Source organism: Labrus bergylta, chromosome 16 (assembly GCF_963930695.1).
Source record: "Labrus bergylta chromosome 16, fLabBer1.1, whole genome shotgun sequence".
Classification (NCBI taxonomy): Eukaryota; Metazoa; Chordata; class Actinopteri; order Labriformes; family Labridae; genus Labrus; species Labrus bergylta.
Genome location: NC_089210.1, coordinates 23,895,906 through 23,914,742, shown reverse-complemented (window position 1 = coordinate 23,914,742; position 18,837 = coordinate 23,895,906). Strand labels below are relative to the sequence as shown.

Below are 18,837 nucleotides of genomic sequence, written 5' to 3'. Positions count from 1 at the left end.
AGGCTTGACTTCAACCACAAGGGGGAGACAACTCTTGATGCATTTATGTGTGCATGTTTGAAAAGAGTCAGTTAAAGTGCAGTCAATTATCTTAAGATTCATATTTGATTGATTTAGAGGTTTTTGTATCAGCTATAAGTTTATACAAAAGACAAAGACAAAGCGTCTTGTGCACTGCAGGGGTTAAATATACCAGAAATGTATTTCACCAGTGTGACATTTTGATCACGACTATACTCCTCATCAGATGGTCTGATTTGTCTTCAGTGATTTTTTTGGGTCGACTCTGCACCTGCCCTATTGATTTGTATGTGTGTATTTTCCTGATTGTTTTGAGTATATACATACAAACATTTTACCTAAGACAAAATAAACTCAACAGATTTGTATCTAATTAAGAATGCTTTTATTTCAAATAATCCATGCACAATAAAGCAAAGCTGTGTTCACACCAACAGTTATGCATAAAACAATGCTGATCAATCTATTCATCGTCTTTGGTCAAATTCTTCTCTGAGGTGTGGGAGCCCAGAGGAACTTAACACTTGAGAAGGTTTAATGGACAGCTAGACACAACATGTATTACAAGCATGCAGACATATACTGTAAGATGTGAACCTTGTAATGAGCAAACAGCACAAAGAGTCAAGAAGCAGATTAGAAATGGTCCCTCTGCTCCTCTACTGGTCTTCAGTGGAACAGTGGGACTTGTTGATGGTTTTCTCTGAAGTCTGGGAGCCCAAAGACACTCGACATGTGTAGACCTTGTCCATGTTCCAGTCTGATGTCTGGATGGACAGATAGCTGCTGATTTGGAAAGTCTGGTCTGGTTGCTGAACGGCCGTGCTGGTAGAGATCCCACTGCTCACTGGACTCCCAGCAGCAGACCAGCTCACATCTGCAAAAGGCACAGACTGAGTGGACAGACAGACCAGAGAGGCTTTGTTGGACTGGAGCTCAGCACTGGACGGAGGGAAGACTGTGAGGACAGGAGGAGAGAGGCTGGAGCCTGAAACACACACACACACACACACACACACACACACACACACACACACACACACACGCACACACACAGGACATTGAACACATGAGTACAAGTGAAGTCATTCAATACAAAGTATGACAGAGACCATCAACTCATTAGTTTTGTTCACAGTTTGACAAACAGGCTGCAGTAAAGAATGTTGTCATCACATGTAAAAACATCATGAAATGATGATCAAAATGATGAGTCATTCATCAACCAGGATCATTTTTTATGACAGTAACAATATCATAAAGACACTTTGTGTGCCGTGAAAAATACTATGTGAAATATGAAACAACTGTCCTGAAATAACAATTCAATTCTTTTTTCTAACCAACTATCTAACACTTAGAAATGAGGAAATAATCCAGAGCATGTTTTTAATTGAAAAAACTAACTCATCAAAAACTTTAAACATTTGAAACACGAGAAGTTTAGAAGTTTGAAATCTTCATATCACATTGTAAGAAACATTTTAGAGATGATTCAACAAAGGTTTAGAAAGGATCAAACATGCCGTTTATATTTGGACATGAATTGTCACATTCTGTAATTTGATCTGAACTGTTCAACATTCCTCAAACATCAACATACTTCAGAATTGACAGAAACTATTTCATACAAATGTTGAAACCTTTTTGAAAGCTTTCCGTTTCATTCCAAGACATAGTCTGGTGTCAGAAAGAGAACTAAATATAAATGTGTGTTGTTCACACAAAAATATATCTGAACAATGAGTTAAATAACAAATGATGATTACTGATCAGTTTGAATAAGAATGATCAAATCTCTCTCATTTCATGATGAGTTTCAAAGTACTTACTCGTCACAATCAGCTTGGTGCCTTGTCCGAATACCACAGTGATTCAGTTTGTATACATGGCTGTACAAAAACCTCCTGACTCTCACTAATGAGGGGAGTGGAACTGAAACATCCTGTTGAGAGCAACTTTCACTGTCAACATGTCATTCTTTCATCAGTCTGCTCACATTACAACACTGATGGACTTTTATCAAACTCTTTTCACCCTGAAGAACACTTTGTTTAGTATCCTTTCTTATTTTGTTCAAGTTTCTTCATGATTGTACCAAAAAGAAACCTTTATAACACGATGTAAATGTGAATAGAGTTCTATGAAGAGGTGGTCGTTGATATTGAATCAATTTTGTTGCTGTGAAATTCATAACCTAAAAACAGAAGCTTTTCAAGTCTGAATTGTATGTTGGACAGGGCCTCTCTGTTTGGAGTTTGCTCCCGTGCATGCGTGGGCTCTCTCCAGGTACTCTGGATTCCTCCCACAGTCCAGACATGCTCATTAGGTCAATTGGTGACTCTACATTGCCAGTAGTTTCCATCTGTCTTCCTGGATAAAGGTAAAGTGCGATTTCATAAAATGGTATGTTGAGTCTGCTCAGGCTCAATCTAAGATCACTAAATGGTATTATATTTTAATCAAGGCATATTATGTTTGTTTGTACAAGGTTACAGACAAACAGTTTGTTTGTCAGATAAGAGAAGCACATTTGAGAAGTTAAGAAAAACACAGCAAGTGTTCCTTTGAATCTATCTGCTCAGGGAATGTAGACATGTTGTGTTTGTGCATCAGTTCTGGACCTGTTGATGAACGTGTGAGACAAGAGCTGACTCAAAGAACAGGAGACACAACATGATAATTCTTTAACCAGAGAATATTTAACCAACATTCAAAAAATCACACAAGATGAATAATAGTGTATTGAAATGTATGCACTGTAATATTAATAGTGTTGAATTTCTTTTGTGGCTTCATTGTGGTCAAAGTTAAGTGCAGTGACAAAAAGCAGAAGTGTTCAGTGAGGAGGTTTTTGTCACGGTGTAAATCACTGTGATACGTACTCATTGACAGAGCTGTCCCATGTGCTACAGTAATAAACTGCTGAGTCTCTCTCCTCCACAGTGCTGATGATCAAACGATAATCTGTTTGTGACTGATGAGTGGATGTGAACTTTGGAGAGGAGAAACCAGAGCCATAGATTGCTATAGAGTGATAGTTGCTCAGAATAAACTGAGGAACTCCTCCTGGAATCTGTTTGTACCAACTAGCAGCACTACCAGTCACAGTCCCCAGGTTACAGTCCATGGTGGCTGTCTCTCCTCTCCTCAGAGTCACAACAGGAGGCTTCTGTGTCACCAGCGTCACAGCACTCACACCTGGAAACAACAAGATGACATGGAGTCAAGAGAAACACACAGACTGATGAATCCAACATGAGCTCAAAGCTGCAGTAAGTCAGCCTCCTTACATGTTAGAGCAGTGATGAGAGTGCACAGGGTCCCCAGCATGTTGTCAGTGTGTGCTGTAAACGTCCCTTACTGTCCAGCTGAGAGGTGAGCAGGGTTGGAGTGTGAGGAGAAGAGACACTGAAGCTTATAAAGACACTGAGGAGAGGAGAAGAGGAGGAGGAGGAACAGGAGGAGGAGGAGGAGTTTACACACTCAGCACTGTTTTCATTCATTAATAACAGACAGGATTTATGTCTGTTTGTTCCTGTTTGTCATGTTGTTTGTGGTAGCTAATCAGCTGTGTGACTTTCTCCATGACAACAGTTTATTTGAGGAGTTTCAGTCAGGATTTAGGGTCCACCATAGCACTGAGACTGCACTAGTTAAAGTTACAAATGATTTACTTCTAGCTTCAGACAGGGGACTTCTCTCTCTGCTCGTCTTGTAAGATCTTAGTGCTGTTTTTGACACAATTGACCATCAAATCATACTACACAGACTAGAACATTTTCTTGGAATTACAGGGACTGAATCCTACTGAATCCTACTCATCAGACCGATCTCAGTTTGTACATGTTAATGACAAGTCCTCTGTGCACACCAAAGTTAGCCATGGAGTGCCACAAGGTTCAGTGCTTGGACCAATTCTCTTCACATTATATATGCTTCTTCTGGGAAATATTATGAGGAAACACTCCATACAGTTTCATTATTATGCAAATGATACTCAACTTTACGTATCAATGAAGCCCGATGGCACCAGTCAGTTATGTAAGCTAGAAACGTGCCTTAAGGACGTTAGGACCTGGATGACCAGACATTTTTTGCTACTTAACTCAGACAAGACTGAAGTGAGAAATTGTGTTTATTTGATGGATTGCCCCTTGAAATGAACCATCTCGTTTTCGAGGGAGTCCAACACAAAAACAAAAACACAACAGTACAGTGTGATACAGACAGTCAAGCACAAAATACACACATAAACATAAAGGCTCTCAAACACCCATCCGCCCACGTATCCCTCCCGCAAAGCCACAGCACCCACACAAAGTCATCAGAGGTAGATGCACATAGTGACATATGCAATCAAGATATTAGAGGGGTAAGAAGACATTACCATTAGAAGTAGCAACATGGTTTTGTGAGAAAAAGTAGCAGTGATTTCTTAAAAATGTGTAGTGAATTTATTGTTCTGATGTTTACAGGTAGATTGTTCCAGTCAGAGGGAGCTTTGTAGTTGAATGCTCGTCTGCCGATTTCTTTATTGGTTTTGGGAACAAGAAAATGCAAGCTGCTCTTGTTTTTTATGTTTCCAGAGGTAAAGAATTTATCTCTTTGCTCATCCTTGTTCTTCAACTTTTTTTGTTACACATTGCTGTATGTTGCTGTAGCCGATATTAGCAGCCACGTTTCACAAACTATCTTCCTGCAGGACTCAGGACTGTGGATTAACATCTGGATTACTTTTTACCAAGAAACAAAGGAACTGGTCAATGATTTAAGTCTCCCTCTCAGACAGGCTCTGGAGGACAGGATATTATAAACTTTTACAATGCCTGGAGTAAACAACCAAGCGGAAACAAAACACTCTGCTATCTACGAATTGACCCCAAAGACATGAACTGACCAAAACCAGTCTCTGCAAAGTTGTAAAAATTGACCATTTGTTGAACTACTGCTGAAGAACTGAATTAAACCACAGCGTTCAATTCTGCATCAAATGAAAATTTATGTCTTTCTTCATCTAGATATTTGTAATTGTCACATTGAATGTATTATAATCATCTTTTTAAACTCAAAATCTGATGTTCAGAATAGGAATAAGAGTTATAATAGTTTTAATAGGAATTTGACGTGGAGTGCTATTGCCATCTAGTGTTAGAATATCCATGAATACGTAACCTTCATAATTATACATTTAGACGCGTTATAAAGCATACTCTTTAATATAGCTATAGAAGGTGTTATTTCAAGACACCAATATCTTTTCCTACTTTATTAATATGTCTTATTAAGAATGTTGACTGTATAACATGGTTTTGTTCACATACAGGCTGGGATTAACTGAGGATGTTCCCAGGTGGTGTGATTTTCATCTCTACATGAATCTGATAGAAATGCTTGTCTAAACATATGACGTGAACCTACATCAACGTGGATCTGATAGAAATAATATCAAAATGAATGTATGGTGACGTATAGATGTTTAGATTCTTATTCTTAATCTTATTGAGTAAACTCGGTTTAATTTAAACAATTGTCCTCCGGTCAGAATGGGAGTAACCCGTGGGCGGCCCCCCTTTTCTCCAGCAGGCCCCCCTCTTCTCATCCAGCTGACAAGAGTTCACACTCAGCTCAGATCTCCAGTTTTAGTTTGGAAAAGTTTTCAAGAGCTTCAGGTTCTTGCTCGCTTCTCTTCGGACTTCAGTCCGAAACATTTCTTTTAAGTTTGTGCCGTAGAGACGACTCTTTTTTAATTTTATTTGGTGATGCAGAACAATATAAGATAAGTGAGGGATTTGACAAGAGCAATAGTATGTAGGAGACAGGGGAGACACGACGATACAGTGCACAGCATAGACAGAGACAAAAGCAGGGAGTAATAATAACAATTTTGTATGCTGAGGGTGTTGAAGGGCCCTGCTTGTGGGTGTGTGTGTAATTCAAGTGTATGCTTGTATTTTTATTTTATTTTTCCTATTTTTTAATTTTTTTTCCTTCTTAAATTCCATTTTTCTTTTCTTTCTTTTTTTAATGTATTTTTTCCTCCTTTTTGTTCTTTCCCCTTTCCTCCTTTCCTTCCCCTCTTTCTTTCTATATATATATTATAATTTTTATTACTTCAGTCATTGTGTGATGCAGGGGTGCCCCTGTCTCAGTTGCCCCCAGACCCTGCGGAGGGGGTCAATTGATAGGGTTGCCTACTTCTACCCTCCCGCCAAACTTGAACAACCCCCAGACCTGATGGGAGGGGATCTGTTTGTGTTGGTGCTCGGAGGTATCATCTGATTAATTTCTTTAAGTCACAGTATCATTGCAAATGTTTTTTTTTTTTTTTATGTATTTGTATTTATTTGTATTTGTTATTTTTATCGTTGTCCTGAAGTCTATCCTTTTTTAACCTTCAAGTTGAGATGGACCGCTGAGAGGATGGAGGCACCAGGAGGGGCTAGAAAGCATATTCAAAATAAAGGGAAAGAAGAAAACTAGAATAAATGAAGAATTGATAAAATAAATAAAAAACAATAAATAAATAAAAAACAAAAACAAAAACGAAACAAAAAAAATGGGTGAGTGGGTAATGGACCATATCAATTGTGTTCCAGTGTAGTGTGTTGTTGGGTTATGTATTGATGACAGTAATATAAATAGTGCAGATCATGTTGTAGTAATAATGTGCTACAAAAAAATCTCTGTCATTCATGGGAACAGGAAAAGACACATCTGTCATAGACAACGAAATCTTAACAACTTGTCTCTGCTTAAGAAAGCCTCTTCTACCCACCCTTCATTTACTTTGGCCTCTGGAACTGTCAATCTGCTGTGAATTAAATTGAATTCATCCAAGCACTTGCAGAAATGTCAGACATTCAGGCACTTGCCCTTACTGAAACCTGGATCCGCCCAGAAAATACAGTCACACCAGCGGCTCTTTCTGTTGACACAGTGTTCTCACACACACCCCGCTCTGTTGGACGTGGAGGTGGTACAGGTATCCTCATTTCTAATACCTGGAAATTCAATAAACTCTTCCCACTGAGCAACAACTCCTCATTTGAATATCACACAATCTTGGTTACTGCTCCTATTAAAATGTACATTGCTATCATTTACCGCCCACCAGGGTGTAATCTGGATGATTTTGTTGTGGAACTGGACATGCTACTCTCAGAAATCCCTGATGATGGAACACCATTGATTGTAATGGGAGACATGAATATACACACTGATAAAGCCCAGGCAACAGAATTCCTTGCTCTCCTATCCTCATTTGACCTCACGCAGGTTCCAACTCCTCCTACCCACAAAGCTGGCAACACTCTTGATTTAATCCTGACTCGGAACTGCTCGACAGCAAACCTGACTGTCACCCCTCAGCATCTATCAGACCACTTCTTTATTCAATTCACAATCTCCCTCAGGCACACCCACAAATGGTGTCATACCACCAAAACATGCGATCGCTCAAACCAGCTCAGCTGTCTAACGAGGTAATGGCTGCCATGCCTGCCCAAAAGGTCTTTACCGAACTCTCTACAGACGCGGCTACAGACACACTCTGCTCCACACTAGCCTCATCTCTGAACAAGCTCTGCCCTCTGGTGTCCAAACCCGCTCGCAAAATCCACCCTAGCCCATGGCTCACGGAAGTCATAAGAGAGCAAAGAGCAGGGCTGAGGTCAGCAGAGAGAAAATGGCAAAAATCCTAACAGTCCGCTGACCTCAATGACTATAAGCAAAGACTTGTCTCATTCTCCTCCAGCCTGAAAACAGCCAAGACAACATATTATCAGAACAATGCCACAGATACAAGAAAAATGTTTTCTGCTTTTAACTCACTGCTTCAACCACCTCCTCCTCCACCCTCCAATCTGTTCACACCAGACATGTTTGCCTCGTATTTTAGTGAAAAGGTTGCAACCATCAGTAACCAGTTTTCTGAGCCTGACCAACTCAGCCCAAAGGCACCAACCAAAAGCACCTAACTCGATTAATTCTCCTCTCTGACTGCCCATGTTGAAAACTACAGACCGGTTTCTCTTCTGCCCTTTCCGTCAAAAATACTTGGCGCACAATCTTTAAGCAAGTCTCTGAGTTCCTGTCCAGAAACGATCTGTTTGATCCAAATCAGTCAGGCTTTAAGCAGGGCCACTCTACTGAAACTGCACTACTGTCAGTAACAGAATTGCTATGAGCTGCCAGAGCTGCGGGTCAGTGGAAGGGAGTGTCATGGAAGGGAGAAGTGTCCAAAATGCACAGCTTATCCACAGGGGTAGCTCAAGGGTCAGTGCTTGGTCCCCTTCTCTTCTCCATATAGACAAGCTCACTTGGTTCAATAATCCGCTCTCATGGCTTCTCATACCACTGCTATGCTGACGATACCCAGCTCTTCCTGTCATTCCCGCCAGACGATGTTACAGTCTCTGCAAGAATCTCATCATGCCTTGCTGATATCTCTAAATGGATGAATGAACAGCACCTTCAACTCAATCTTTCAAAGACTGAGCTCCTTGTCATCTCAGCCAGTCCCTCTATGCAACCACAGATCAATATCCAGCTTGGAACAACCAAACTCATGCCCACAAAGTCTGCCTGGAACCTGGGTGTCATAATTGATGACCAGCTAACTTTTAAGGTTCAAGTAGCCTCGATTGCCTGGTCATATCGATTTGCACTGTACAACATCTGTTCTGGCCTTAGCAAGGAGCTGTAGGTCACCTTGCAGCCACTAGGGGGTGTTACATTTGTTGTTGAGTTTTTTGGACCTCATGGCTCACTTTAGGAGGCCATTTTGGGTTTCTCATTCATTGATAAGAGCATGTTGTGGACACTTGCCTTATGAAGGATCTAAATCCATCCTGGACTAAGAAGGAACTGTATCATCATTGTCTGTGAGTAAAGTGTGATTAAGATGTTTCTTTTCACAACCATGCTTTCATTTTATGCAGATGGCTATGTTAGACCATGATTTTTGTGTTCTGCAGTATACCTTGTTCGCTAGGTGATAGTTTTCGGTCAGATATATTTTCAGTCACATACTGTTAATTTGATTGACATTGACAAGCATGTTATACTACACAGATATGTTTATTGATCGTGTGTATCATAACTGATTGTTTCTTTTTACTTTATTACAGTTTTACTCCATTTTGCATTCTGTCAATGGCTAATGATGGCACGCAAATAAATCAACATTTATTGACTACGGAATGTGGAAGGAGTTATCTGTCTGTCTAGTTGAGTAAGGGGACTCTTTAACGAGGGCGGAACAACATCAGGAAGATCAGACCTTACCTGTCAGAACACGCTACACAGCTCCTGGTACAGGCTCTTGTGATATCACGCATTGATTATTGCAACTCTCTACTGGCAGGTCTTCCTACATGCACTATCAAACCTCTGCAAATGATACAAAATGCAGCAGCACGACTGGTCTTCAACCTTCCTAAAAGAGCACATGTCACTCCGCTGTTCATCTCCTTACACTGGCTCCCAGTTACTGCTCGCATCAAATTTAAAACTCTGCTGCTCGCTTACAAAACAGCGACAAAAACGGCTCCTCCTTACTTTAACTCTGTCATCTAGGTCTACACTCCCTCCCACCCACTACGCTCTGCCAATGAAAGGCGTCTGATCCAACCTTCACAACAGGGTCCTAAGTCTCTGACTAGACTCTTCTCCTCTGTTGCCCCCCGGTGGTGGAATGAACTTCCAAACTCCATTCGATATGCAGAGTCCCTCTGCACCTTTAAGAAAAAGCTAAAGACCCAGCTCTTTCATGAATACCTACTAACTTAATGATGATGGTTTCAATATCATTGATGATGATGATGGTTGTGACGATTGTTTTTGTTTGATAACGATGACTTATAAGATGGTTTCTATACTGATTAGAGCTCTCAAGAACTGCCGTCAATGTTGTGCTTTGCCTCTGTGCAATGCCTGTCAGCACCTGTGTGTCCAATCGGACTCAAAGCTGATCGTTTGCTCTTACTGACATTGTTCCCTTTTTTCTAGATCCTTGCTTGTGTTGTACTTACTCTCTGATGAACGTCGCTTTGGATAAAAGCGTCTGCTAAGTGAATTGTAGAACTGTAGAATTGTAGAATAATAATGTAATTCGTCCAGATTGTTTGACTATGATTTGCTAGTGTATCATTTTAATTATCATTTTCTTGCCTTCTTCCCCCCCCTCAACATACCACTAATACCAGAAAGAGAGGAAAATGATAATAATGATGATAGTACTAAATAAATAATAATAATAATAAAAAAGAAATAAATATATATAAAGCAAGAAAGAGAAAATAATAATAATAATAACAGTAAATAATGGTAAATAATAGAGATAATATCAATATTTGATAGACAAGAGTGGACAGTAGTAATTATGATAATAATAGTAAAAAGAAACAAAAAAAACAGCAAAGGTTTGTTGGCACGGGGTGATAGCGATAGTAATTATAAGAGAAACAGAAAATACATAAATATTGAATAAAACAAGGCAACCAAAGAAAAACAGACAATCATCTGGATGGAGAAAGAGAAAGAAAACAGAAATAAATAAAATTAAAAGAAATGCATGAAAAATGAGAGTGGCTGTGATGAGAATTCATGATGATGAATATGATATGAATATAAAGGGGGAGAGAGGAAATAAATCAATAAATACGTCATAATAAAGTGGTGGCAAAGGAAAATAATAATAATAATAGTAATAAAAAAAAGATTAAATTTGATAGTAAGAGGAAAATAAATTCACAAATAAGTTGTGATAGTTATACAGAAAGGAAAAAAAAATAAGATGTGTGTCTGTGTCTTTATGTGTGTGTCTTTATGTGCGTGTTTGTGTGTGTATGAGTATTTATGTGTGTGTTTGTGTGTAAGTGTGTGTGTGTGTCTTTATGTGTGTGTGTGTCTTAATGTGTGTGTGTGTGTTTGTGTGTGTATGAGTATTTATGTGTGTGTTTGTGTGTAAGTGTGTGTGTGTGTCTTTATGTGTGTGTGTGTCTTAATGTGTGTGTGTGTGTTTGTGTGTGTATGAGTATTTATGTGTGTGTTTGTGTGTAAGTGTGCGTGTGTGTCTTTATGTGTGTGCGTGTGTCTTAATGTGTGCCTCACTGCTTCCCGAACAACACAGTTCAAACCCCTGATATTCACTACCACAAATATAGACACACACAAATACATACACACAGAGACGACTCTCTGCCGAACTGTTATTTTCAACGCACAATTTTTGGAAACATCAATTCTTTCTGGCTTAAGCAAGGCTTTTGAACTTTCTTCTCTAAAGTCTTTGCTCTTCAATTTTGAACATCAATTCCTTAGTTTGGATTCATCGAGATGGCCATCCGGTTAATCTGAATTGGAAATTGACGTATCAAAAGACTCTTTAATATTTTTCCTGTTGGATCCTCTTGGAGCTTCTGAGACGACGGCTGAACCGACATACAATCTCCATCCCAGCTGCACACTCAGACCCAGGTGTCAAGTCATCTAATCTGGCCCGTGGACCTCTCTGGGCCTGAAAAGAACCGCTGGCCGGAGGCTGAAACTCGGGACCAGCCGGCGGAGTTCAATCGAACACAACTCAGAGTAAGACTGCTGGTTGCAAGGGGTGTTGGAAGATTAAGTCATGAGTCGTGTCTAATCAGAGCCCTCCTTTAAATCCAAAATACTAAATACTGAGCAGAGTCTCCTGTCTCTGCTCTCTTTATGATGAACTGATAATCTATGTTTGATGAAGATTTAGAGTTGAATCTGTCTGAGGAGAATCCTGATCCAAAGTCAGGTGAGCTGTGAGAGTGGTAAAATCTCAGAACATACTGAGGAGCTTCACCAGGAACCTGTTTGTACCAGGAGACATAATTACTATCATCTCTCTGGATGTTACATTGAAGAACAACTTGTTGTCCTGTAGAAACTGTGTGGACAGCAGGCGTCTGGGTCAGCACTATCACTGCATCAACATCTGTAACACACACACAGAGAAAAAGACATGAGTGAAAGGTTTGTGTGTGAAATGATGGTGTGTGAAAGGACTGAGAAGAATCTCTTACATGTTAGAGCAGTGATGAGAGTGCACAGGGTCCCCAGCATGTTGTCAGTGTGTGCTGTAAACGTCCCTTACTGTCCAGCTGAGAGGTGAGCAGGGTTGGAGTGTGAGGAGAAGAGACACTGAAGCTTATAAAGACACTGAGGAGAGGAGGAGGAGGAGGAAGAGGAAGAGGAAGAGGAAGAGGAGGAGGAGGAGGAGGAGGAGGAGGAGGAGGAGTTTACACACTCGGCACTGTTTTCATTCATTAATAACAGACAGGATTTATGTCTGTTTGTTCCTGTTTGTCATGTTGTTGTTGTCTTTGGAGTTCTGATGATCTTCTTTGAATCTAGTAAATAACCTGAGGGTCCAACAAAAGTTTATGTATAAAACATAAAGTCCATCTCTGTTAGTTGAGCTGATTAAAAATGTTTCATAATCTTTTTTCTGAGCTGTAAATCTGTCCTGTTACTTCTGTTATTAGTCATAAAAATCAACAGAAACTCATAATGAGACACAAACATGATCTTCTTCTGCATCGTATTAAAGTTCCCTTAACTCTGTACACACTAATATCATATTCATGTCACATTCATTTGGAGGTGATAGTGTTTGTCATGATTTTAAAACACAAACATCACAAGATGGTTTCTTTTCTTTTCTCTTCACTTGTGTGATTTATATTCTAAATACAAGCTCCTCTTGGTTTTCAATGTTTCCAGAGATAAAGAATGAATCTATGTGTTTAGTTTTGTATCTTTTCCATTTTGTACTACAATCAAAGCTATTTTTTCATGGATAAAAATATAGTTTTAGTAGCTTCAACCAACTTAACTTCAGTCCAACTGTTTATATCAACATGCAGAAAAGATGAACATAGACACTGACTAAAGTTTTTTCTTCTTATGTGTAGTAATAAATGAGACGAGGTTTCTGTCCTTTAAGAATACATTTAGGACACTTATTGGATGTCACATTCTAGAGTAGAGCAGTTACAAGGAGCGTTAAATGTGAAAGAGACTCAATGCAATATTTTAAGATAGTTTGAGGCTTAAGTGTCATTTTGATAACCTTTCTGGCGACAAATGTACATTGTATCTTCATAATCTTCGTTCAGTTTATGTTTATGATCTTTAGTTTGTTCGTTTCTACTAAGATTCTTTCAGGTCTCGCTAGAAAATCGTTGGACTGTTACGTTTTCTACTGTTGCTATGGTGGTAGCTATGGATGCTATCAACAACGAACGTAGGAAGTGGACGTTCGGTTTGCGGCTCTTAAAACGGGTTAACATCAGACCATAGACATCAAACTAAGCTCCTATGCAATAACTAATGATTTCTGTTACATTTTCATGGATGTCTTACATTACAACCAAATTTAATAAAACGATTGGAACAGATCGATGCATATTAGCAACATTATAAACTATAACATGTAACAATACATAAAGATAATACTATACAGTTTGTGTGATTTATATGATTTCATTGTTTCATGGAACAACTGTTAGCAGGTTATCCATGTTCAGTTATCGTCGACGACGTCATCATCGGAGGCCGTGATGTAGCTGAGCATGATGCTAACTTAAAGAGAGTGCTTGAAAGAGTAAAAGAAATAAACCTCAGGCTTAATCCAGCAAAATGCAAATTTCACCTGGACCACGTTGGCTATGTAGGTCACGTCTTCACAAGTGGAGGACTTAAAGCAGACCCTGCTAAAACTGCAGCCATCACAGACATGCCAGTCCCCACAGACGTCACCTCAGTACAGCGTTTCCTTGGTATGGTCAACTACCTTGGCAAGTTCATCCCGAACTTCAGTGACATTGCCTCACCACTGAGAAAACTGACTCACAAAGAAACTGCATTGTGCTGGTTCCAGCAGCATCAGGAAGCATTTGAACGTCTCAAGTCGTGTCTGTCAAGCCCACCTGTACTGTCATATTATGATGTTACTAACATGCGATGCATCTTGTTATGGACTAGGAGCTGCATGCCTTCAAAACGGCAAACCCGTTGCCTTTGCATCACGTACCCTCACGGACACAGAGACTCGTTATGCTCAAATTGAGGAGGAGCTGCTAGCTGTCGTGTTTGCCTGCACAAAGTTCAGAGACTATGTTTATGGTAAGCCCATAACGGTGGAAACAGACCACCAACCTTTGGTGACAATCCTAAAGAAGCCGATCAACTCTGCCCCTGCCCATCTCCAAAGAATGATGCTACACTTGCAAAGCTATGACATCAACTTAGTCGACAAAAAAGGTAAACACATGTACCTCGCAGACACCCTCTCACGAGCCCCGACTACAAAAGTTCCCCAGAGCCCTGCTGAAAATGACACTTTTGAAGTGATGTCTGTTAGTTACATTTCCACAGCCCGCCTGGAAGAACTTAGAAAGCACACAGCGGAGGATGAGGTGCTACAGACTCTCACTGCAGGCATTCAGTGAGGTTGGCCCTCAAGAGAGAGCCAGCTCCTGCCTGCTGTGCGTCCCTTCTTCCCCTACAGAGATGAGCTGACAGTCGAGGGTGGAATCATCATAAAAGGACACAAAACTGTCATTCCCCAGTCCCTGCACAGAGAGTACATTAACATTGTGCACAAAGGACACCCCGGTGCTGAAGCAACAAAACACAGAGCTAGAAGCGTCATATTTTGGCCAACAATGTCAAAACACATCACTGAAGAGTTGCTTTCATGTGCAGTGTGCAACAGCACCAGATCTCATCAGCAAAAGGAGCCTCTTAAGCTTCATCCAGTTCCAAGCCTCCCATGGTCCACAGTGGCAACAGACATTTTCGATTGGCATGGTAAACATTACCAAGTGCTGGTCGACTCTTATTCAGGTTGGTTTGAAATTGACCTTATCCACAACATGACGTCATCAGCTGTGATCACAAAATTAAAAAGACACTTTTCAGTGCATGGCACACCTCACACCCTGCTCTCTGACAATGCTAGACAATACACCAGTCAGCAGTTTAAGGATATTGCAAGACAATGGGATTTTGAACATCTCACAAGCAGCCCTGAGTACCCTCAATCAAACGGACTCGCAGAGAGAGCTGTCCGCAGTGCCAAGCAACTGCTGGAACAATCTTACAGAGACGGTTCTGATGTGTTTCTTAACCTTCTAAACCTCAGGAACATCTCCCGTGATCCTACACTTGGTTCTCCAGCTGAACGCCTGATGTCACGTCAGACACGTACAGCTATTCCTGTGAGCACCAAACTGTTGCAGCCTACCCCAAAAAATACCCAGCAAATAAATGCCCAGCTTCTCAACAAAAGGCTCACTTTAAAGCGCCACTATGACACTTCAAGTCGCCCTCTCAGACCTTTGTCAGAAGGACAAGTTGTCAGAATGCAGACTCCCAAAGGCTACAATTAACTTGGAATCGTGAAAATGGTGAGCAAAGAGCCTCGTTCCTACATCATCCAGTCCAACGGAACAACATACAGGAGAAATCGCCGCCACATCCTTCCTGTTGCAGAGCCACCACCGCCACGTATACAGAGGACTTCGAGCCCCAGAACACGGACCACTCTGCATTGGATAATGTTCCCTCCACAGCTGACAGAGTCATACACACTGAGACCTCATCACAAATCCCCTCTAAGGCCACTTCACACAGACAGAGAACCCCCTCAGTAATTACAGTAACACCCCTTACATCTCACGCTCAGGACGCATTTGCAGACCAACTCCAAAATACGTTCAGTAAAATGAACTAAAGAAAAAAAAAAGAAGTAAAAGGGACAGTAAAATGTGTGTTTCATTTTGTTGAGTATTTTGAAAAAGAGAAAACTTAACAGAAATGTCATGATTCTGTGATAGTTACAAGTTAAATGTGGAAATGTTATTGAAAAGTCCATAAGTTTCTACAAAGCTGTATGATGTACATGTTAGCAGTACAGTAAGACAGAATAGTTTTAGGTTGATTTTGCAAAGTGTTTTTTTGCTTCTGATAGAGCTAAAAGCAAAATGTAAGGATGTAGATCATTCGCTAAATGATCGTTCTGTTTGTTTACTACAGGCCACCGTAGCAGGCGCATGTTTATCCTGATCAGCACCACTAGAGTGCGCAGTTATAACATGTCATGCCTGATGAATGACACATGTCTACTCTCGGTTAATAAATGAACCACTGGCAATTAATAAATTGTCTTCTTATTCACATGCATGCACTGGATGCAACAAAGACAATTCAACAATAGGCAAAAGAAAATGTAGGCATGTCACAATTTTAAAGCCCTTATTGTGAAACTACTACGTTTTGCGCTGTGGACCAACATAGGTATTACACATCTGCGAGGGTAAAGAGCTGATCCACTGTCCCACGACCAGGACAGAATCACCATTGTTCCTCCTGTATCCGAGGCTCAACAATCGGCTAGAGCCTCCTTTCCAGCATATAACAGAAAACTATTTGAATGGTGGCTTCATGGTTTTCAAAATGAAGTGTCATGAAAATGAAAGAAAAAGAGTCTGAAAACAATGAAATATGTTATGTCTTCATGTTTACTGATGGTTAATAAATGGTTAATGTTTTTTTGTTTTTTTTTACATCAAAGTGGTCTATCAAGAATACACTGAGGACACTGGTTGGTAGTTACAGGGGGCTTTAGTTAACGTGTCAGAGAGTCAAAAAGCAGAAGTGTTCAGTGAGGAGGTTTTTGTCACGGTGTAAATCACTGTGATACCCACTCATTAACAGAGCTGTCATATGTCTGACAGTAATAAACTGCTGAGTCTCTCTCCTCCACAGTGCTGATGATCAAACGATAATCTGTTTGTGACTGATGAGTGGATGTGAACTTTGGAGAGGAGAAACCAGAGCCATAGCTTGGAGAGCTCCAGCCGTGATAGTTGCTCAGAATAAACTGAGGAACTCCTCCTGGAATCTGTTTGTACCAAAGAGCATAACTGTTAGTCACAGTCCCCAGGTTACAGTCCATGGTGGCTGTCTCTCCTCTCCTCAGAGTCACAACAGGAGGCTTCTGTGTCACCAGCGTCACAGCACTCACACCTGGAAACAACAAGATGACATGGAGTCAAGAGAAACACACAGACTGATGAATCCAACATGAGCTCAAAGCTGCAGTAAGTCAGCCTCCTTACATGTTAGAGCAGTGATGAGAGTGCACAGGGTCCCCAGCATGTTGTCAGTGTGTGCTGTAAACGTCCCTTACTGTCCAGCTGAGAGGTGAGCAGGGTTGGAGTGTGAGGAGAAGAGACACTGAAGCTTATAAAGACACTGAGGAGAAGAGAGGAGGGGGAGTAGGAAGAGGAAGAGGAGGAGGAGGAGGAGGAGTTTACACACTCAGCACTGTTTTCATTCATTAATAACAGACAGGATTTATGTCTGTTTGTTCCTGTTTATCATGTTGTTGTTGTCTTTGGAGTTCTGATGATCTTCTTTGAATCTAGTAAATAACCTGAGGGTCCAACAAAAGTTTATGTATAAAACATAAAGTCCATCTCTGTTAGTTGAGCTGATTAAAAATGTTTCATAATCTTTTTTCTGAGCTGTAAATCTGTCCTGTTATTTCTGTTATTAGTCATAAAAATCAACAGAAACTCATAATGAGACACAAACATGATCTTCTTCTGCATCCTATTAAAGTTCCCTTAACTCTGTACACACTAATATCATATTCATGTCACATTCATTTGGAGGTGATAGTGTTTGTCATGATTTTAAAACACAAACATCACAAGATGGTTTCTTTTCTTTTCTCTTCACTTGTGTGATTTATATAACTCCAAGTCATTGAACCTTTCTTTTAAAAAAAAGACTCTGCGCCAAATGTTTACGTGAGTAAATATTTCACTTGTTCACTCGTAGGTGTCTTTTCTGAGATTTTGGACAAAAATGTGCTCTTTATAAACTTTCATCTTCTCTTAAGGGACTACCATGCTTTATGTCTGTTGTCCTGATGTTTCCTGCAGATGATGGGGCTGTTCTTCCTTAACAGCATGGCCTGACTTTCAAGTTGCCAACTTGACTTGGCTCTCTTTGTCTTCTGCCAGTAAACAATGTTCCAATTTAATGTGAGCTTATGGAAAATCAAAGTACCAAAGCTCTTTGACAGGTCATGCAGTCATTTAAAATAATTTAGTCATTTGTACTTTCCTTCATATCTCTACTTGTGTGAAGGATCCAGCCCCTGTCAGATGCTCTGGGAGATCTCTACAAGCACTTCAACGCTCTAAAAGATGAGCTGGTGAGGCTCTCTGCAAAGTTTGACAGCGTGGAGGGTTTTGTGGACGATCTAAGGAGCGACAGATTCACTCTGCCTCGGCGGCCGGTGCAGAGGATTCCCCCCAGCGTTGGACTCAGGGCTCCACTGCGAGCACAGAAGAGAGCTCCTGTACGGGGGATTATTAAGATGTTAGGAGAATTCATAAAGGATTTAGGGAAAGGCGATGGCGCTGCTATGACAATCCGACCACATTTCCACTAGGCGATGTCATTAAATGCGACGGGCCGGCGGAGGTTAATGACGTGGGTCCACCGTGTTGAAACTACAATGTTCTTAAAATGGACTACTAAAAGCGCATCTACAAAACTTTCCCTTGTGCCTTCTTGCCGGTGAAATAATCCTAATTACCACAAGGTTGGGATTGAAATAAAAGCAATATAGACTACCAGGCTACAAGTAAGAAAAGTGAAACAATCACCTTCCTGTCCACTCATAATTCAACATCAAACTAAGTATGATTGTATGAAATTAATTGTTGCATTTATGCAAAATATAGTTTCATCATATATCTC

General features: G+C 40.4%; 1 protein-coding gene across 1 annotated transcript; it reads right to left on the bottom strand.

Moving 5' to 3' along the window:
- Nucleotides 1–383: 383 nt before the first annotated feature.
- Nucleotides 384–17,298, bottom strand: LOC110002792 (immunoglobulin lambda-1 light chain-like). Its single transcript, XM_065965019.1, has 4 exons — nt 17,181–17,298; nt 16,764–17,088; nt 1,854–1,888; nt 384–1,009 (listed from the first exon to the last, which is right to left on the bottom strand). The coding sequence occupies exons 1-4, from the start codon at nt 17,218–17,220 to the stop codon at nt 681–683; spliced, it is 729 nt and encodes a 242-aa protein (XP_065821091.1). The 5' UTR covers nt 17,221–17,298; the 3' UTR covers nt 384–680.
- Between the last annotated feature and the right edge of the window lie 1,539 nt (nt 17,299–18,837).